The 21,897-nt window shown below is 43.1% G+C and overlaps 1 protein-coding gene across 8 annotated transcripts in view; it reads left to right on the top strand.

The window, feature by feature from the left end:
• The window catches only part of LOC125991623 (RNA binding protein fox-1 homolog 3), a 159,186-nt gene that overhangs the window by 68,131 nt on the left and 69,158 nt on the right, over nucleotides 1-21,897 (top strand). For 7 of the 8 annotated variants that reach the window (XM_068649423.1, XM_049759709.1, XM_049759707.1 and 4 more), the window contains one exon: nucleotides 12,666-12,781. In XM_068649423.1, the coding sequence (XP_068505524.1) occupies nucleotides 12,666-12,781 (116 nt within the window). Of the gene's footprint in view, nucleotides 1-12,665; nucleotides 12,782-14,716; nucleotides 15,982-21,897 lie in introns of those variants that run through there. The other variant, XM_049759714.2, reaches the window with a different exon arrangement.

Genomic DNA, 21,897 nt, shown 5'->3' with positions numbered 1-21,897 from the left:
GATCGTTGTCAATCCAGAAAAAAAGTTGAAGAGGTTTAGATAAGAGCAAAAAAAAAAGAAATAAATGGGCACATTTTATTTGTTATCGTTCAACAGAATCACAAGAGTTTTTCCTCTCTTTGTGGTTAGTCTTGGTGCTCCTCATTGATCTCCTCCATCCATGCCCAGGAGGCAGATTGCAGTCAGATGAAGGTGCTTCTTGTGGCTCTCTCTCACTCCCCTTAATCGCATTTCTGGGGTCTCCTGTCAAACCCAACCCTTGCCCCCGCCCCCTCCAGTTCAGAGATGAGAATATTCAATAAGCACTTTCTCATGATGCAAAAAAACAACAACCTGGTATTCACATGATTCTTCCTCACCACCTGTGGAGAATGGCGACTCGCCATTTGCGAGCTTTGCCAACTGATCACGATTGTAAAAAAAAACTGCTGGCCACCATTGCCTTCAAGAGCGGGCGGACCCCCTCCCCTCCCTTATCCCTACATCACCTCTGAAATTCAAGGCCTCCCGGCTTGCAATTAACCTCCCCCACAGGCATCCACACACACACACACACACACACATAGAGACACACACATGCACGCAGGCACGCATGGTGATTAGCCAGTGTTAATAGCTTTCTGCCACTCTCTAAATACTCTCATAATTCACAAAAGATTTTTTTGGGACCCCAAACTGGCTTACTCACTTGTTTATTAATGTATACAAATTGCTGTAGTGTTTTTAATGCAACAGTGTCAGAAGCCTCATCCTCAAAATAAAGTCTTTGATAGGCGCTATTGCTCACGCTGGGAGACAAACGGCGGTCCAGAATACGTCCAGTGTTGGCTTTCGATCAACCACCGGTTACCCATGGCTGGACAAATCAATTAGTCATTAATGCTAGCCTACGGAGTGACTCGGAGGTCCCAACGCTCCGAGCCGCGATCCTTTTCATTTCAATCGGGCCAGAAGCTCTTTTTGAACCATTAGTCAGTATCTTCCACCCGAGTAAACAACCAATTTATTATGGCTACCTCGACTCATTTCATCATGGCAATGGTGTAAAACCAGACAGCGGCGGGCGGCGCTTTAATTATGTTGTGTTTTGGTAAGTGACTTTGGCACAACTGTAAGTACTCATTGTTCTAGTATCGCTAGTCTGGACACATTTGTGCTCAGTCATCACTACTTGGATATGCAGAGGCCAAAGAAGCAGCAGCAGCAGCAGCAGCAGGAGGAAAGCCTTCATTAATTTATCTCTCTGTTCCGTATTTAACAAGCGCTACATGTGCTGAGGAGGCACGCGCCCAACACAAAGGTTTGGCACAGTCATTAAACGTGCACAGGCATAGCAAGGCTAATCATTTGACCTTTGCTTTTCTTCTTCTAGGCATCGGGTGGGGTGTGGGGGGGGGCAATATCTGCAGAGGATAAGTCCATTTGTTATTTCACATGATTTATGATGGGGCTGTTAATGTGGAGAATACTAACGCAGTCCAATGTGAAACAAATAGCGCGTCCAGTCCAAAATGAGCAAAATCGCTGAATACGGATTACTCTTCGTAAATTGTAACCCGAATTAGCTATATGAATAGTGCAGACCGGCTGGTGCGTTGTTCGGAAACTGTGAGGATGACGAGTCTCCGGGCGTAAACTTTTAAAAGTCTGCGTATTGTGATTTTTCACTTTTATTCTCTCATGTTCTCAATTGAAATTTTTCATTGACGTTACAGTATGCTGATCTCCACAAGTCCTCTTTCCCACCATCTCGCCCGCCTTCTGTGCACTCATGCAAAATGGGACTATTTATCAACGATGGGCTCCTGGGAGCACATCTACATATTTTCTATATCTATTGTCTGTTGGGACATGCAAAGGATATTGTCTTGATGTCACCAATGACAAATTTACCCGAATACAGCTAATCAGTCCAAATTCAGACTTTGCACCTCCCAATCCAAACGCCACCCTCTTATTGTGGCGTCGCTGTTATTACTTACGATGAAAAGCTGTGTCCCTGAAAACTTGGGCTGATGTAGTATTTTTTTTTTCAAATCCACGTTTCCGTAGAAAAGCAGTCTGTATAAATTGATGTGTGTCATGACAGAGCGTGAGCCTATATTGCATTCTGAGGCTCCTGGTAGAATATTTTGTACCACACGTCAATCTTAGTTGTTGCTCAACAATTTCCAAGTCCAATCATTTGGATTAGTAAAAAGTTTGTCTGCAGGCAGGCAGGCAGGCAGGCAGGCAGGGAGGGAGGCAGGCAGGCAGGCAGGCAGGCAGGCAAGTGGGGCTGTGCCTTTCCCCCCCGCAATCGCCCAAAGCCAAATGTAATGTTTGCGCTGTAAGCACTTAGTGACTTGTCCGGGCTTTCAACTCATGATGCTTGTCAAGGTGTAAATAAAATACATGCTTTTATAGTCATCACATTGAATAGGACAAAGGGGGAGGCATAGAGCAGAACGCTGGAGCGTTTTGATTTCTTTCTTTCTTTCTTTCTTTCTCTCTCCCCCCTCTTTCATCCTTCTCCTCCTACACGAGTCTGCATCTGTTTTTCGGTGAAATCCGAGCACGTGTGGATTTCAGCCCGTGCTGCAGACTGAGTGCTTGAGGCGCTTGTCACAGCAGGGGGATTCTACATAATTGATTTCAAAGTATTCAATATGTCTAGCTCAGGTGATTGCCTTTTTTTCCCCCCCCTTTTATGCCCTTCTCTTTTTTAACTGGCGGAATGTACATGTACACTCACAACACACATAACTGGTTTCTTTACAGACCACAATAATTACAATGCCTACTTATGCCATAATAAATGACTAAGTCGCACAGCCTTTGTTTACTCATTTGTGACTGTCAGCCAGCTGTTGTCTTTTAGACTGTACGCCCCCCCCCCCCCCCCCACCTGCAGCAGCCATCTTGGATGTCAATGGTACAACAAGCAAGAACAGCTGTTACAGTTTATAACGGGGCTTTTTTGGTGCCGCCAGACATTTACCACTGACAAATGCACTGCCTTGTGCCACATATTGTGCTCGAGATGAATGTTGTACGATTTCTGCACAATACTCTCCCACTATGAAGTAATTCATCAGGAGGGCAATTTAAGTTTGGTCGGGTGCTTTTATCACCCAAGCCAGGGAGATAGAAAACATTGTTTGCCACAGTGTCCATTACGCACACGCACGCACGCACGCGCACGGGCATTTTTAGAAGAGCGTTCATTTGTAATAATTTGTTGCCGAATATTCATATCGGTGAGCCAAATCTGACTAAACAAGAGGGATGGAAAAAATGGATTGGAAAGCACCAAAACACACATGCAAAGGCATCACAGCGTCCAAATCAGCATGCTGTCCGTCCCTTAATTGATGAAGTCAATTACACCCTTTAACAGCTTTCCTTATTGGTGCACAGGAGCTCGGCAGGACATGGATCTAAGAGCCCAGTGGGCAAATGGGAAGCTCCCAGCTGTGGGCGTAATGGGAAAACAGCAGTCGTCTGATGGGGGAATTTTTCCTCGTATGCTCGGGCCTAGACAGATAAATGGCTTCTTCTAAAGCAAATGTCCAAAAAGAAGGAAGCGGAGGATTCGGCTCTAACATGAAATCAAATTAAAGCCGCGGCAAAAATAATCGCACTTTGTTACTATTCTAATGCCAAATAAATTCGAAACCTTACATTTATGTCAAAAGAGGACGGCTTGACAGAATTTGGGCTCCAGTCACAATATATGTATTTTTTGCACTTTATTTTTACATTCATGACATCATTGGCGGTGTAGGTTCTGATGCTTTATTTGAGGCATGGCCAAAATGGTTTGCTTTATAGTAGACACTTAAAACCTCTGCCAGCATGTCGTTTAATTAGTTGGCTGCATTTAGCCATTTAAAGACACAGCAGTCGCATTGAGCTTTCTTTTGCCATAAGCAAGCTCTGACTTTGATTTGTTCAGACAACACCATTTCCAACATGGTATTATTAGCTTCTTTATGGCTAGCCGTATAGGAAGGATTTGATGCTGGAAGGAGAGCCCTTGAGCAGACAGGAGGCAAATTTACGGGACAAATGTTTATTGGTTCCATCCACAGGTGCAGGCTTCCTGTGGGTGGCAAAAGGTGAGGAAATATTGGAGGAAATATTTTCCTGTATGATGTCATGATACAGGCAACTTGTGTTGCCAATAGTTCTTGTTTACTGTAGTGCATTCTCCCCCTCCCTCCCTCCTAAACAAGTGGAGCTCTCCTCACTTCCCCCTAGCTTTCCCTTTCCTATTTCTCTCTGTGATGAGAGAGTGGTGATGGCATCTGCTCGGAGATGGAGACTGAGTTCCTAACCAGACCAGTTATGAGGCAGTAAGTCTACTATTGATTTGCTGTCCACATTGCTGTTTGGACTCCTTTGTTATCCTGAGCACACAGCGGCACGTATACAACGGTGGAGAGCTCAGATGCTTCTGACCTTTCATCACCTTTCCCTCCTGTCGTTACATGAAGACACACTAATGCAGTAGAAGTATTTTCTCCGATAAAGAAGGAATTTTTTTGGGGGGGTGGCGCTGCTCTTACACCGGAATATATTTTTTAACAATGTGCCAACCAAATATAGTTTTGAATACCTAATGGCACACATATCCATAAATAAATAGTGGCCAATTACCCTTTGTCCTGTAAAAACTAACAATAAAATAATAACAATAATAAAATAAAAATGAGATTCGGGGCAGTTGTATACATAGGACTGCTGGGTACAATCCAAAGCCAAGGTTAAAAAAAAGAAAGGCGTAGGTATGGAATGCCAAGACATTTTAACACCGCTAAACTGACTTGGCAGGGTTAGACACAGGGGGCTATGTCTGACGAGACCAAGTGAAACAAAGTAGACAAGAGGAGAGCACAATACAAACAAAGGTTTCAAACATAGACAAAAACAATTTCAACACAATAAAAGATTAAAGTTCCAACTGCTACTTTTATTTACCTTCCATTTGCATCAAATAGTGAACCAGCTTTCCTGGAAGCTTTGTTTTTCCTCTCTCTCTTCTCTGTATTGTGGTGTTAAGTGTTTGTTGGTCCACAAGCACTGGCTGAACTAGAGAGGGGGCTGCAGGGTCACTGGCACCCCATGAGATATGCCTCAAGTGCCAGACAGATCATTGACGTTTGATTGTTTTCAGCAGATTTTTGTTGTTGTTGTTGGTGTTTCCGGGAAGGCTACCCCTCCAAAATACACCATTCTGAATATTACTCTGTCTAGTTAAAGAATCGATTTGATCAGCGTAAACGAATAAATTGTCCTGAAGCAGAGAGTTGTAATGTTTCAGACAGCGGCCAACGCAGTAAGCAAGCAAGCAAGCAATACAGAAGCATTAATGAAGTATAGATTTGTTTTCTTTTCATTTGGAGCAGCATAACAACAATAATCAATGGTGTATTCTCTGAATGCCAGCCCCAACCTAATTAGAGCTAATTACCAGCTGCTGCCATGTGTGATATGATGTCTTCTGTCTGCGAGCCATTTCCAGTAATTACACATATATCATGTCATCCAGTGAATCATTATTGCGTAAAGGATACCCTGGTGGCTCTTTTTCCATTGGACGGAGGGAAGGAATGGGGCACGTCCACCTGGTGGAGTGCGGCGAGCCAATCGTCTTGGTCCAGACCGGACTAGCTCCCAACAATCCAGGCCAGGCTGTTGATTGGAATGCTTTGCTCACACTATAAAACGGAAAAGTCATCCAGGCGCGCTCAACCATGCAAAGTAGGGAACATTTATCGAAAGACTCGTGAATAGAGATGGGAATGACCTACCCTGTTTGTTTAAAGTTCTACCACTCTTGGGTTAGCCAAATAATAATCATTAGCTATCACTGTTTATTTTGATCACTTTTATCGTTTACAAGCGGGTTGAGTGACAGACAAGACAACAAAGACAGTACCAAGTGACGTACATAAAATGCCTCTTGAGTCCATCGTGGGTGACGCTAAGATTCACATGTTCACTTTACAGCATTGAACTTAATTACATGAGCTCTTTTCATCTGCTAATCCACGGGAAAAACAAACGGCCACTGCTCGCCATCCTTTCACACGAGCGCATTCACAGACTATCAGTCATGACACGAGCCAGCTGGCACCCAGGGCAGCCCCGCATCACCATTACCATAGGATTCCTCAATCACTGCAAGCAAGCGGCTGGTAATGGAGCAGTACTGGAGAAAGAAAGAAAGAGAGAGGGAGAGAGAGAGAGAGAGAGAGAGAGAGAGAGAGAGAGAGAGAGCGAGAGAGAGAGTCCCTGTGTTTACATGAATGAGCGAGTCCAGAAATGTGGCTAGGGAAAAAAAAAAGAAAGGCAAAAAAAAGAAGCGTGCTTTTATTTGCTGCAGTGTGCTTTTAAAGCCGAAGTGAGACTTGCAACCTGCTTCTTCTTTACCCCCGGAATCTGAAATGAAGCCCATTTGTAATACATGACTCTGCTCTGGTGGATCCTCCTGCTGCAGCTCTCTGCGCTCTTCCTTGCTCTCGCATCGTTCCTCTGTCGGTGCATCCTTCCAAGGTTGATTTTCTCTCTCTCTTTAAGACCAATGGGATGAACATTTCATGCATGAAATGACTAGTCTTGGCCCCTCGGTCCCTCTGCGCTGCACATTGAATACAGTCATGTACGCACACACACAGACGCACACACACACGCGTGCACAGGGTCGTATACACGCATGGCGCACACGCACGGCGGATCCAGCCATGCACATACATCCCGGTGTTTTGGATTTAATGATTTCCCTGGAGTAAGCATTAGACAGACTACATGTATGTATCGCCAACTACTCCAGCTACGGCTCCCTTGACCTTGTGTATTATTGCTCTCATCGGCAGCATAAACTTGTGCATGCGTGTCTGTGTTTGTGTTATTTTACCTTCTAAATTGTGCGGATGTCGTCAGTATTGATTGGTTTCGTTGTTGGATCTCAGGGGACAGATGAGTAAACAAAGCGTTAAAAAAATGAATTTGCGCCCACACACACACACAAATGAACTGAATGGAAAAATAAGCGGAAATGTGTGTACCTCATGAATACTTAACACTTCATATAAATGTTCATTTAGTAAAAGTCATGTTGATTAGCATCATAATTGGTGTTAATTGTGGACACGGCTCAGGGTAAAGTGTGTTTTAAGTGCGGGACTGCTGCGAGCATTGGCCTCTCGCCTGTAAGGCAGCTCTTTTTCTTTGTGTCTTTATTCCAAACTACCAGTTAATGTGTGACTTGTTTCTTTTTATGGGTAGTAACCCGGGCCTCGGGTTTGACACCTATGTCCTAGACAAGTAGCCCAAGGATAAATGATTTTCATTCTACTTAAAAGCGGGAATGAAAATCACATTTTACCTGTGCACACACAGTAGAGCGATTTCACTACGGCGGATTTCTTAGAGGATGAACTCGAAATACGGATGCCTTTTTACAACCGGAGTTTTTTTCTGCATCCGACCCTATGTGTGTACTGTGTCTGAGCGCATGTTGCGAAAGAACACCGAATAAGAAGACTAAATCTATAAATGATTGATTTCCCCCTTTCTCATGCTGTATAATTTTCACGCATTTTTTCCCAAACATTTTGTAAGCAGTTTATGAAAATGTAACCACTGTGGACAGAAACATATGGCGCATTCCCTGGCCACCATACTAGAATCCGTTCCTTTTTGCTTTCAGTTGTTACAATCTGATTTTGATAATATTTGTACATTGTGAATAATTCAGCAGATTTTTTTCCCTCTTGCAAAGCACAGGGCCTTAAATCTGCATGTATAATTAAGCATATTTATGCAAATCTAATTGTTTTACAGTTAGCGGGCTTTGTAGGGCTTAGTTGTTGGAATAAACAGGCGACACAAGGAGAAAGAAGTACTCACAGCCCCTCCCCAACCCGCTTCTCAAAGAAGCTGTTGACAGAGGCCGAGTCATTCGAGGCTTTCCAGGCTGGGAACATTTTCAATCCCATGTAAGAAGAGGATTCAAACTAAATTCAGCCTCTCGCATGTTCACATGCAATTTGGGTTTTCATGGGAATGGAACTTAAGCTTTAGCTTTGTCCAAAAGAGAGGCATCAGACAAGCAACCTCTTTCCTGTACCTTTCGCCTCTGCGGCCAATGTATTATACGGCGTCTCGGCAGGGAGCCACGGTAGAAGGAGGTTGAGCGAGCGCTCAAGGGCCATCGCCGAGCCCAAGGCGCTCGGTCGTGGATCAAAGCCACCTTGGCCCGGCAGCCAAGCCGGTCGGTTAAACCGACAGGAACAGGCAGACACACCTAACCGGCTGTCTCGGCCGGAGAGCCAAGGAAAAAGATCCATCTGATTGGATGCTGCTTCGTAAATGCTTTCATCATTGGATGATGTCATGAAAATCAAATCCATTGCAAAGTTCCTGGAGGAAAGACGTTTCGACAGGAACACTGAAATAAAAAAGTGATTGATGGATAAGAAAAAAGAGAGAGTGCACGTAGAGGTTCCACAAGATGAAAGACAAGGACACACAAGGTGCATGGCAAGAAAAAAAAAAAAAAAGTCAAGGAAGGGAGGGGATCAAGGGCGCAATCGTATCAAATATGGATCAAAAATGGAAAATAAGGAACAACTACAGTAATGACAAGCGAGCACATGGACTGAAGAGAAAACACCATAAAAGCACAACGCATGAAAGGAGGAGATGGCAGAAGAATTAAAATGTTGGGCTGCAGAGAGGGAGGAGGTAGAAAAGTCCCAAGAAAAATAAAAGGGAGCTAGTATCAAGGGAAGAAGCAAAAGTTGAATCGCAAAGAGCCAGGTGAGTTGGAGGCCCGCAGCTAAACTGGAGCAAAGTCAATCAAGGTCAGCTGATTGTACTCTTTGAGCCCTCCATTTTTGGGCTGAATAATAACGAAATAAACATTGACTAGTGCGTATGCCAATTAGCAAGTCTTTCATTAGGCTGCCGTGTGCAAGTGTGCATGCTCGTATACCGGAGGGAAGCTTCATGACTCTAATTGAATGATATGACTTCATCCACATGGCTTGTCAAGGCCCTTTTATGATTTGAAGCTAATCCACCAGGGTGTTCAATATTGATTCACTTCTGTATTGACAAGCTACGTTAACGGCGGAAAGCAAATACCCCTCGGAAATAGAAATCAACAGATCTTTGCTCTTCCCAAATTTGGTTTGTGTATTCCGTTTGAACGTGTAATTGTCCGAGAGTCCATTTTAATTGAGAAGGAACGGGGAATTCGTGAAAATGTCCAGAGTGCAAGCGTGGGGCTTCTTTGGACATGCTTTGTAAATCTCTGCTGCACTGAGCTAAGATGCTGTCCTAGTCATATTTGTTTCTAGATGACTGGCTGGTAATGGGGAACCACAGCAGCTCATCCGTAGGCTTTTATTGACCTTTACGATTTTCATCAGCAGTTATTAGTAACAGTGCTGACAAATCCACTGCTTGGCTTGATGGACTGTGGAGCCTTTATTGGGATTTTGGATTTTTTGATGAGGAGATGGCTTTGCTTTGCCACTCTCTTTCTGCAACGACAAGCACAAAGATAAAGTAGGCTAAATGGGTATTTTTGTAAAGGCGGAAAGTTTGATGAAGCTCTTTTTTTGGGGGGGGGGGAGTGGATGGCTTTTCGACAGGGTTGGTTGACTGGGGCAAGTGAGTGATTTTTTTTCATCCTTTCTATTGAATTCCAATCCCTGCTTCAACATTGAAATTACCATTTCACCTTTATAATGACAATGTTAAAATAAGAAATGACCCTGTTAACCTTTTCAACATATGGGTGGGTCGGTTGGTGGATGGATGGATGCATGGATGCATGGATGCATGGATGGATGGATGGATGGATGCATGGAAGTTGGTCCGTCCATCCGTCTGTCCGTCCATCCGTCAGTCCGTGAGAGCATGAGAGAATTTCTAAGACTAGTTCAGAAGGTGACGCCACAAGAGAGCGCTGATTCCCCATCCTGCCAATAATGGACATTGTAATGTATTGTGGATTCAGCTTTTGTTCTCATAAGCCATTCTAATGGTAGTTTCATGAAAACATTTGATTTTTAATAATAAGAACAACAAATACTAACGCTTTTCTTTTATTGAGTCTGAGGTTGAATATCTTCCAAGATCTTTTTCCCAGTCTCATTCTACTTGTTGTTTTTTTGCAGGAATTGTGTGTATTAATCTTTTCATAAGTTTATTATGCTAGGCAAGGGTAATATTATTGTATTCATTAAGTAGAGTGTGCCTACTGTTTTATTAGTGTTCTTAGATTGGGGTTGTGCACATTTCATTAATGCATGTTTGCCATTTATGAGAATGGTTACATGGTACAGTTCTCAGAAGTGGATGTATAGTTGAGATTTTGTTTTTATTATTGTACAACAAGATGCTTTATTGTTTACTATCTCACTTTACACTGTAAAAAAAAAAATATATATATATATACGACCACAAAGTAAACAATGCTATGCTGTGGATGTGGACACTGAGGTGGTCCGTTTACTTGGGTCAAGATTTTATCCGTTGTCTTTTAGTGCACAAACAAAATCAGAAAAAAAAAAAAACCCACACCAATAGCAAACCTGGCCATCCTGAACAGGTGGGCCAGATAATGAGAATGAATTATTGTTGGACATATTGATCATAAGCACTTCAGATGCACATCTCAGCCCCAGGTTTGCTCTTTGCAGCGGGAAAAAAAAAAAGAAGCTACATCCGATTCCCTCGGCAACAGCGAGTCGAGAGGAAAATCTAAAATAACGATAGAGATGATAGAGGGTTATTTAGTCTGGCAGTCTGGAATTTCTGACAAGTATTGGCTGCTTTGTACATATTGCAACAATCTGGTGTAGTCTTTCAAGAAGAAGAAACAAAAAAAAACACCCACTTGAATTTACTTGTAAATGTGTTTTGGTCCAACAAAAGCAAGAAATGTTGTTTCATCCACTGCTAATGTGAAACATTTACAATCTGCATGTGTTTAAGTATTCAGCACAGCATATCTTGTAATTGTCAGATTAATACTTTGCATTAGTGTGCACCCAACCCTCGTAGCAATGTGATTTACTGTAATCAATAAACGGAGAGGTTTGCTATGTATTTCTTGAGCAAACAAAGCATTCATTTGCCATGGTAGGAAAGGAATATTAAACGTGACATCAGGTGAATATGATTTGTGACGGATGTCAATGAAGATGACTCCTGGTGGTTTATGAAGGAGACAAAGTCTTTCATCATTTTTATTGTTAACTCCAACCTTTCAGTCACATTACTGATGAATGTCTCTAATCCATCAAATGATTTTGACATCAGCACAAAAGCATGGGCGTGCGTGCGTGCGTGCGTCAGTGAGACAAATGACTGATGTCGGACTTGAACGCTTCCGATGCCGTTTTGATGCCTTACGATTGCTTTGTATCGCTCGTGATGTATACTACTGTATGTTTTGTCATTGCTATTAGACAACACAGGAGGGAGGGAGGTCTAGCCGTTTGAAGCGCCACTCCTTTCATCCAAAAATCCCTTCCTGTTTTATGTTCTTCTATTCTTACCGTCTTTCTCACCTATCCCTTGATACTTTCCTTGTCTTGCACTATTTTAAGTAAGAGGATGTAGGGCCCAATTGTCGGGAGCCCGGTGACACAAATAGCGTTACATAAGTCAGTAGGGACAGTCTTCTTATTTCAGTCTGGATGGACTTGCATTAGGGAGCTGCAGGTTACAGCTTTGATGCATCGAAATGAAAAGTCAGAATATACTAGTAAAGTAGAATCAAATAGAAAAGTTTGGATTATAAGGCATTATACAGGTTCAAGCAGCGCTCCTTTTTAAAATGAGACATATTCTACATAAAATTCTCGGGCGTCTGAAAAGCATGCCTGTGACATGGTTTAATGTTTCACAAGCATTTTTTTTTCCATCTGATACAAGCGACTTTTATCCGAGTTGCTGAGCCAACGGCGAGTAAAGATTTCATAGCTGTGCCGACTGAGGCTAGAGCAAGGGGATTCATGAGACAAGCAAGAAACTTTTGTAGCACTTGCGAAAGCACCAGTCCACACTGTGGAAAAAAGAACAAATAGGAGCCACTGTAAGGCTAATTTATCAGCAAGCCACACAATCAGGTAAAGATGTGTGTGCTTCTCTAATCTCACACGAGATGGATAAATAAATAAAGGGATTTGAGAGCTTTTTTTAATAATCACGTTTTTGTCAGGCGGCTCGGTGGCGCACTGGGTAGCACGTCCGCCTCACAGTTAGGAGGGTGCGGGTTCGATTCCACCTCCGGCCCTCCCTGTGTGGAGTTTGCATGTTCTCCCCGGGCCCGCGTGGGTTTTCTCCGGGCACTCCGGTTTCCTCCCACATTCCAAAAACATGCTTGGTAGGCCGATTGAAGACTCCAAATTGTCCCTAGGTGTGAGTGTGAGTGCGATTGGTTGTCTGTCTCTGTGTGCCCTGCGATTGGCTGGCAACCAGTTCAGGGTGTCCCCCGCCTACTGCCCGATGACGGCTGGGATAGGCTCCAGCACGCCCGCGACCCCCGTGGGGACTAAGCGGTTCAGAAAATGGATGGATGGATGGATGGACGTTTTTGTCAATATTTCATATACATTTTGTTGCTAAATATTGATGCATTTGATCTCTTCTTTCTCCAGAAACTAAGCCTGGTGTGTTCAAACCGGGACCCATCGCTCTGTTTGGGAACGTGCTATACAGTGGGCTCTTCAACGAACACTTTTGGCATTTTGGCGTTCCCCTCGTCACCAGACTGGTGAGTTACCACCTTGTTTTCTTCTCCTTCTCAAGCTTTGTCAACATTTTGTCTGTCAACTGCTGCCTTTGTTGGCTCCACTCGATTGCCTTCTCCACAAACAGTGATGCACCCATTTAGTTATCCGGGCGCTAAATAGTGTGACTGAGCCTTGGAGGCTGTTGTTGTTGTTTTATCTTGGGATAATGAATGATGTCCTTTCAGCACACACTAATGCAATATTAGTGGTATTTCAATTAAATTTGAATTAGACTGTAATCTCTTCCATGTCACTTGCTGATTGCAAGGCTGTGTGTTATTGAGCTGCTGATAAATGTTATAGTAGATTGATATTGATGTTGTCTCCCCATACCGGGATACAGGCGAGGTTCGTACGATCGTATATGCTGCCTTGTTTGTGTCACCGACATTCTGAGCCTCTCATTTTATTTTATTTTGGCGGCTGAGATTTGGGGTGTATCGCCTCAAAGGTCATAATCTGCTCGCATCAGCTCTTTTAATGGTAATTTGGGTTCAAGACCGTTGTTATCGCTGATGACGATAATCACCATCACCATTATGAGCAGTTGGCTATTTGCTGCTTGGCTGTTTACACCATTAAAAAAAAAAAAAACAATTAGGGGCATAATGCAGACTGATGGATCTGTTATGTAGTAATCTTATATGTAAATAAAAAAAAAACCCTCAAAATTAGAGAATGCGCCAATTTTATTTTGATTTAGCAGGATGCTACGGATCACCAACCAATCAATCAAAAAAAAAAAAAAAGGTAAAACAATACTACTGTCGAATACTAAAGAACCTGGATTAAGTGTTGTTCTTTTGAAGAGACGTTTGTGTTAAGTGCTTATATATTACCTACACTCCCAAGTGGTAACACAAATCCAATCAGGATTTACCGATCCAATCTGACGGATGAGAAAAACATGGCTAAAAGGAGCTGGAGTAGAAGTTGGCAAGAATCAATTCATTCAGGCTTCCAAATGAATTTAAAAGTTGCTCTGTTTTTAAATAAATTATTGATGAAGGTTTTGGTCTTGAGTACCGTAGGAAAGTAATTGTTCTGTGATTTTTTTATATTTTTTTTTGTGGCAGGACTGTCAGTAACCTTTTGTCAAAGAATAAACACAATGGTAGCATAAAAAAAAATTCAAATTTGTCAAAATGCCGATTGGCAAGACCCACATGTCCTTAAGGCACAACTGGAGCTTTTTGTCAAGTGCCATCATTTTTCAGAGGAAAAAAAATACATGTCCTGCCTTGGGAATCCATTTTATTGAAAGCGCCACAGTCTCACATTTCCAAATTACTAACAACCAAAGGTGCAGGTCAAACGCACTGAAAATAACCTGCAGTAATTTGTAAAACGGCAAAATTAAGATGAGCCATCAAGAGAGCAGGCAGAGAGAGGGCTGGCTGGCTGGCTGGCTGGCTAGCTGACTGGCTGGCTGGCTGGCTGGCTGGCTGACTCAATCCGCTTACTGCAGCACATCAGGGCCACACCGCATCAGCCTTTGGATCAAGTCATTGTATGGCTAATGCTGATGTCAGTGTCTTTTCTTTTTTTCTCATTAGCAACGGTGTAATATAGACTTGGATGACCATTCGTTTGCATTATAAGAAAATGCAAAGGCCACCCAGAAACCCGGACCCCGACCGACTCTTAAAAACTAGAAGACGTATTTATCTTAAACAAGGTTTGACTATCGTTCGGCATATTCCCATTAAATCGGTTTTTACACTTTGCAGTATTTTGAGGCAGTGAAGTAGTTAACGTAGGCGCTTATCTCAGTGCTTGTATTGACCGTAACAGTGATGTGGGGGTTGGCCGTTGGTGTTTGAGGGCCAAAGTTGCTGAGCCAGGCTAGTATGCAATCCTCAACTCGCCATGCCTCCCTCCCTCCCTCCCTCCCTCCCTCCCTCCCTCCCTCCCTCCCTCTCACTTGCCTGCATCCAGCTTCAGTGCAAATCACGTAAAAGTGCATTTGTACATGTAATGGAAGACGAAAATACCCAAGTTTTTTAGTCCATTTCATTTTGCCAAGTGGTTGCACAAAATATAATCTTCTGGATCTATTTTTTTAGGTGAAGTCGACTATTGACTTGAAAGTAGTTGTACACTTAAAAACAACATCTGATTCCAAATTAAGTGCAACTGCTAAATCAGCAGATTTGTGGAGAGGGAATTTTAGATGATATCAAATGATAGTAAAGACAAAAAAAAAAGAAAGCTTTTCTTACTGTCTTTCACCATTTTTGGATTTTTCATCAATTTCCAATAAGTTCTGTCCAGCCTGTAAAGCAACCATGTGGGGCTCTGCCCTCCCATTCCGTCCCCTCCCCTCCCCTCACCTCCCCTCCCCTCTCCTCCCGCTCGCTCGCTCGCTCGCTCACGTTGTGCATCTTTCCGCTCTCCATCTCATCCCCTCTGCACTTGTTCTTTCCTGTTGCAAGATTCCGTGCTATCGCTCAGTGTGGTTAACTCCGGCTTTTCCAAACCTCCCCCCTTGTATCTTCTGCCGTCTTCACCTGGGAACACTAAAAGAAGAAAGTCTCACACCTGCCTCCCTCATAAAACACCGCTGCCGAACCGAAGCTGCTCAGGACGATAATAGGAAGCAGAGGGAGGGAGGAGGCAGGTAAAAAAGTAGAGGGGAGAAAGAACAAAACAAAAAAAAAAAAGAGATAGGACAAGAGGTTGGAAAGTTGTGAAGAGGAGATAGAAGAGAGGCAAAGCGGGGATACATTAGCAACGCCTTAGAGCACTTTCCCCTCTTTTTGCCTCTCTCCATATTCTTTTTTTTTCCTCCTTCCTTTCCCCTTTGGCAAAGAAGAGCCTGTGTTTTTTAGTGGAGAGGAAGCAGCTTGAGGTTTTTTTTCTGCGGCAACTCTGAGACGCGAACACAGTCAGCGGGAACGGCAGAGCGACTGTCTTCAGGGGCAGCGGGACACATAAAAGGGACTTTATAACTTGGCTACATATCCACAAACACAGGGGCAATTAAGTGGTTGTCAGCAGACGGCGCTGCCAAAAATTACATCCCAGAGAGAGGCGAAAAAACGTGAAAGGACTGAGGAAGTGAGACAGGATAGATAAAGTTTGACCAGGAGAGAGAAAAAAAAAAAGAAGAGCCCTGGCCTCTCCACTTTCTTTGCAAGTCTACCACCCTCTCTCTGCTGAGATGATGATGTATTTCTGGGTGAGTACCGAGAGGCCTCTCACTGTGGCTCACATGAAATGCTCGCCTCGCTTTGATTCGTCCCTAATCACGGCTCTTTGTTACTACTTGATCAAAAATTCTTTGCGCTTATTGATCTGTTCTGCTCTCTCGTCAAGAAGACCAAGAATCATTTGACTCGATTGAAGCACGCACGCACGCAGGCACACATTTGGAACATGACATTTTCCTACAAGTTTAAGGGCAGATTTTTCAATGCTCTTGTACAGTATAGTATCTGCTGACTCAGCATTGCAAAGCAAGTAACTGCAGACTGAGTGAATAATGGCTCTCACAGCTGCTTGTTATTTGCTTGGATGGGTACATTCAGATTATGTTGCATGATCTTCCAGAGCTTTTAATCTTCTTCAAGTCTCGCAAATCGGAGAGAAGTGGCTTCTTTCCCAAATGTATTTAACGAAAGGCGTTGCGGGCTCTACTGACTTTTTTCGGATTGGGACGATGCACGTGCTTGATATGATTTATTCCCAGTTGCATAATAAATATTTTGATGCCACACTATTTTTCAACCTGGACAGTCTTTGCTGCTATAATTGGGGAGTCATGTAAAAGCACGTTCCGTCTCCACTATATGGAATAGTAAGGAGAAGCTTTTATTAGCTATTATGCAATAAACAGGAGCACCACGGAGGGCTTTTTAAATGGTTTTGACATTCAGGTTACCAAGTAATTACCAACTGCTGTGAGTGTAAGGGCCACTTATGTCCTGCAGTGCAGCAAGCATAATATGACATATTCACCCAGAACACCTTAATTGCCTTGAGCTCACTTGTCAAGACATTACAGCAATAATAAATAATTTTGAAATGATAGATGTATAAAAATGTATCACATTTATATACATATATAAAATGATAGTCACATATGACCTCAGTCTGCAAGTCTGCAAGTTTCTAATGAAGACAGCACACTGTCAGACGTCTCTCCTTTTCTCAAACCTGAACAGCTCTGCACAAAAAGTTGCACAAAAACCTTCTTCATTCATTTCGACTCCAGGCGAGTTTAAGCGTTATTCTATTAGCAGGGTTAATAAATATTGCACGATGGACACGGATGGAGCGGTCGCTGTCGTGCGATTGGAGTGTTGACGTGATATTCGGAGCATTAAGCTGGATTTTTTTTTTTTCTTTTATTCATTGACGTGCACTTAAATACAAAGTGTGACTTCATCTTGCTGTCCTCCTTTTTTCCTCCACACTGTCTCCCTTGGCCCGGTGTGCCGTACGTAGCGCAGTTAATGATGGGGAGTCTGTCGCTGGTGGCTGTCTGCAGATATGAAGCATGCAGGGCCCCTTTGATACTGAAGCAGCAAGCAAGTGCAGTTGACATTAGCAATTCCTCTTCATCACTACTCCTTATTGACTCTCTCCCGCTCTCCACTCTTTCTCTCTCAGACACAAACTACAAATAAATACATATACAGTACGTATACAGTCAAAGAATGCAAATGAACAAAAGTGAGTGAGCCAGGTTAGTGTAAATACACACAAAGGATTAAGTGCAAAGCTTAGCCAAACATAGGCGCCTTTTAAAACATACTGCAGTGAACACACTTCTAAATGCACTGCTGAGTTTGCAGCTGATCCCTTTGGTATATCTGTGACAACACTAACAGAGTCAAACTACTTCCCTCCCTCCCTCCCTCCATCCATCCATCCATCCATCCTTCCTTTCAGAGACTCCCAAAAGGAGCAAAGACCTCTAGTCCGAAAGATGTAAGGGCGATAATAGGGGCCGGAAGAAAAGAAACACAGCAAGTGGCCGGAACTAATGAACAGGTACATCAAGAGAGGAGGCGGAGATAGGAAACCGAAAAAAAAAAAAAAGAAAAAAGATTGTGTGTGAGGAAGGAAGCATCTTGAGGGCAGGTCAGGATCCAGGTGCTTACCGGGGACACAGAAAGGGAAAAAGGGAAAAGGTGATGACCGGGATGTTTTCCTTCCCCTCGTTTGTACCCGTGGGGTCATTAGCGTAAATAATTCATGCTGGACATGGAGGAATGGCCACTGCTCAAGAGGAGGGAAAATAAAAGAGCAGCTACGATGAGCACAGAAGAAAAGTGCAGATGCTTCTTCCCCCTCCCCTCTGCTCCCCTCCGCTCCCCTCCGCTCCCCTCCGCTCCCCTCCCCTCCCCTCCGCTCCGCTCCGCTCTCCTCGGTGTGCCTATGAGCTGATAAATAATTGAGTGTGCTGAGCAGGGGACTGCATGGATTAGAGGAGCAGAGGGAGCAGGAGGCCTGTTGGAGCCCTAGACAGTGAAATGAGTGCCTGCTCTTGAATAGAGATTACCTCCTTTTTTACTCTTCTTCTCCTTCTTTCTACCTTTCTTGACCCTCTTCAGTGCTTCAGGACAGGGCTTTCCAGATCTCAGGGTCTTTCGGAAGAAGCCCAATTACGCGCGCTTGACTCGAGCTCGTATTACACGAACATTGAATCCGAGCGGACGCGTATTTGGGATCTTTCATGATTGGATGGAGCGCATCTGATCAAGCTGACTTGTCCACCAGTTTGTTGCTGAGTGGCTCCGATGATATTCACAAGTGATGAAATGAAATGGAGCTCATTTTGGCTTTCAGTGGACCTACCTAAGTGCTTTGCCACGAGTCCATTTTGATTGTTCCTTTCCCCTTGGGTTAGTTTGTTTGGTCAGGTGTGGACACGGTAATTGAAGTCAATTATGGAGCAAATGAGAGCTCTTCCTCTAGATTACGGAAGACTCTGTCTGGGATTAGATTTGACCTGCCACTTCATTCTTCAGGGAATAGATTTGTGGAAAATGAAAAGCTTTTACGGATATGACAAAAGATTTTCTCTAAATATTTAATATTTCTTCTGATTTGATCATGATGAAGCGCTGATGGTGTCAGTGGCAAAATGAGCAAGTGTCGAATGACCGTGAAGAGAGTAAGACAATAGTAGAGAGGAAAGCAGAAATACTATAACAAAGCCCGTTGGTAAATATTTCAACAGCATAGCTACAGTATAACACTGACTGTCGGAAAGGGAACAGAGTAAGGTTCCCCAGGCTGGAAGTTAGCAAATCAATAAATCTGCTTCCACCTAACTTTTGTGCATTCCGAGCAAGTGTTTTTAGTTGCACATCTGACTGTCGGTAGTCTGCTTTCACATCTCAACCCCCAGAGCATGATGCTCCCATTTATTAACCACAACCAGTAGGCTGGAGTTATATATATATTTTTACAGTTGCCTTTTGGAGGAAAATAGATATTTTTTTGTTTCTAAATGAGGCAATTAGTATTTGGAGAAATGTCCATTATAGGGAAAAAAATAATGGATCATTGGAAAATACTATTGAGGCTAATTGCCGGTTGTTTGTCTCCATATCCCACGCTGTTTTGAAGAGCCGAGGTTGACGTGTGTAGCAATCTTTCACCCGAGCGAGCGAGCGAGCGAGCGAGCGCTTGTAATCCCGAGTCTGGCTATATCACATCCAACGCTTTCCGCCAGGTGTTCAGCACTTTGGTGCACATTCTTCTATTCACCATGTGCTGTAATCTTCACGCCGATAAGGAGATTAAATGGTGAGCAGGAGAGGGGATTTCAAGGATTTCTCCTCTGAGTACAAAGGGATATCAGTGGGAGGGAAGGATATTACCCAAGGTTTTAACACAAGCGAGGGAGCGGCAGATGAGACTAAATGGAGAGTGTACCGGAGGAAAAAAAAAAAAAAACCCAGATGAGCCAGACAGTCAGGTGTTATCGCCGACAACGATCATTAGAAGTGTTTACAGAGGAGCCACCGGGGAAAGGTCAGTGAGCCAACACGCTCTTATCGCGTTGGCGGCAGAATAGCATCGCTGCAATGACAGTACTGAATGTTACCAGTTCTACATCTCGGACCCGGGTCACCACCGATTAACCGCGTCAACAATTGTTATGCTCTGTGTTTTTACTTTTCATGGATTGAAATGGAATGGATCATAGAGAGAAGAAAAAAAAAATGGGAACATTTAAAAAAGGAGGCTGGAGGTCAGGTCACATTTTGTTCCAGCGCTTATTACTTCATGCATCATCACCAAAGGAGCAAATGAAGAACGTGAACTTCTTTCAAGGACATTTTTTGCTGCTTGACTGTATAATTGTTAATAGGTAACACTCCTGCGGCCTTCTTATATCTCCTTTTTGTTCTCTCCCATTTGCATTTTTTGGACAAAATCAAACTCAGGCTTACCCTGAGGTGTTAGAGGAAAGTAATGATTTTTTAAAATGTGGTAAATAATTCAAAAAAAAAAGAATGCAATTAAAATGCATGGGGTTTGGGGTAAATTCTTGCTCTTGCTCTTGCTCTTGCTCTTGCTCTTGCTCTTGCTCTTGCTCTTGCTCTTGCTCTCTATTTCCCGAACTAATGAGAGGCTTCTCACTTCATTGTAGTAACCCTGACACACCTATTTTTCCATTTGGCTCCACAAAGAGGAAGAAACTGCATTGTGGGTTAAGAGCAAGTCCCAGGTGGCAAATATATGAAATTGTAAACATGTGTCTTAATAAGCGCAGCACCAAGTGAAATTGAAGGAAACAAATCAATGTGTTGACCATTTGAGAAGGTCGGCAATAAGTATTTGTGTCCAATATATTAGATGTGATGCCGCTCCATCCCTTGAACTCGCTTAGCTGGGTCATAACCATTTTTATGTGCTATCCCGAGGTCTTTACAAATTATACGATTGGCCACATCATAATCAGGTCAGACTAGATTGGACTCTGCAGGAGACTTCCGAATCAAATGACTCACCATTGATCAACTCATAAATGTAATGAAGAAAATTATTTGACGTCTCACTTGGAGTGATTCTGTCCATTAAGGATTTTATCATCCATTGTGGAGTGACCTTAACCGTCTCTTTATTTTACATCTTGGAAGATTGAAAAAAGAAAAAAACACATGCTATATCTAGTTGCTTGATGAGCTTCGACAAGTTTTCACCCGTGTTTTTTTTTTTTGTTTTGGTTGTTTTTTTTGAAATGTGCAACCCTTTAACAAATCAGCCCCCAAGACTTTTCTTGCTTAAGTGCTTTGAGGTTTAAAGGCGAAAGTAGTTTTCTTTTGTTATCAAAGCCCTTCTCCCGGCAAATGGCAATGACCCATTTGAGACACATTTAGGTCCGAGGGGTGCATTTTCTATTTTCACACACATTGAATGACCAGCAAAAGCTCATTAAGAACTTGTTTTGCACTCACAAACACAAGCGCATGTAAAAGGGGGCAGTGCGGTAAATGGAATAACAGCCCTGTGACTTTATGTTAAAGGATATTGGGCCATTTGAGCGCATTCTGTGGCCGGCCAAGAACAAGTTAGAAATAATACTGCTCGGCAACACACACATACTCACCTGTCCAATACAGTAACTGCACCGTTGCTCACATAAATTACTTTTTTCCTAACTCCACATGCCCTGCATCCTTCCCCCGTTTCTCGCTTTCTCAATTCTGTAGGCCGCCCCTTCTCAATCATTGTGACCCCACCAAGTGTATTAGGTCAACCGGGGAATTGCTTGTTGTTGTTGTGGTCATCTGCACTTTTCATATTTCTCATGCCCAGCGTTCCTCCAATAGTATTGGAACGGAGAGGCTCATTCATTTTTGTTCATATATTTACTCGTCACTATTTTGCTTGGAATAATTGTAGCGAGGTGCTAATCTCGTGCCCTCTGGTGTTTGTTGTTGATGTCCTTAAGAGTTGCTTTGGCATTCATTTATTTCAACAATTTCATATCGCTGTCAACTGGCAGATAAAAAAAAAAAGGGAATCGTACTGGTCCATGTCACGTTACAAGGAAACTTAAAACAAGAAGTCAAACTGGGTGGCGCTGGAATGTTTTGCCTTTATGTGGATGCCCTGGAGCCACTGCCCCCTT

Source organism: Syngnathus scovelli, chromosome 21, assembly GCF_024217435.2.
Source record: "Syngnathus scovelli strain Florida chromosome 21, RoL_Ssco_1.2, whole genome shotgun sequence".
Classification (NCBI taxonomy): domain Eukaryota; kingdom Metazoa; phylum Chordata; class Actinopteri; order Syngnathiformes; family Syngnathidae; genus Syngnathus; species Syngnathus scovelli.
Note: the sequence above shows the minus strand (reverse complement) of the source record. Positions and strands in the feature narration are given on the sequence as shown.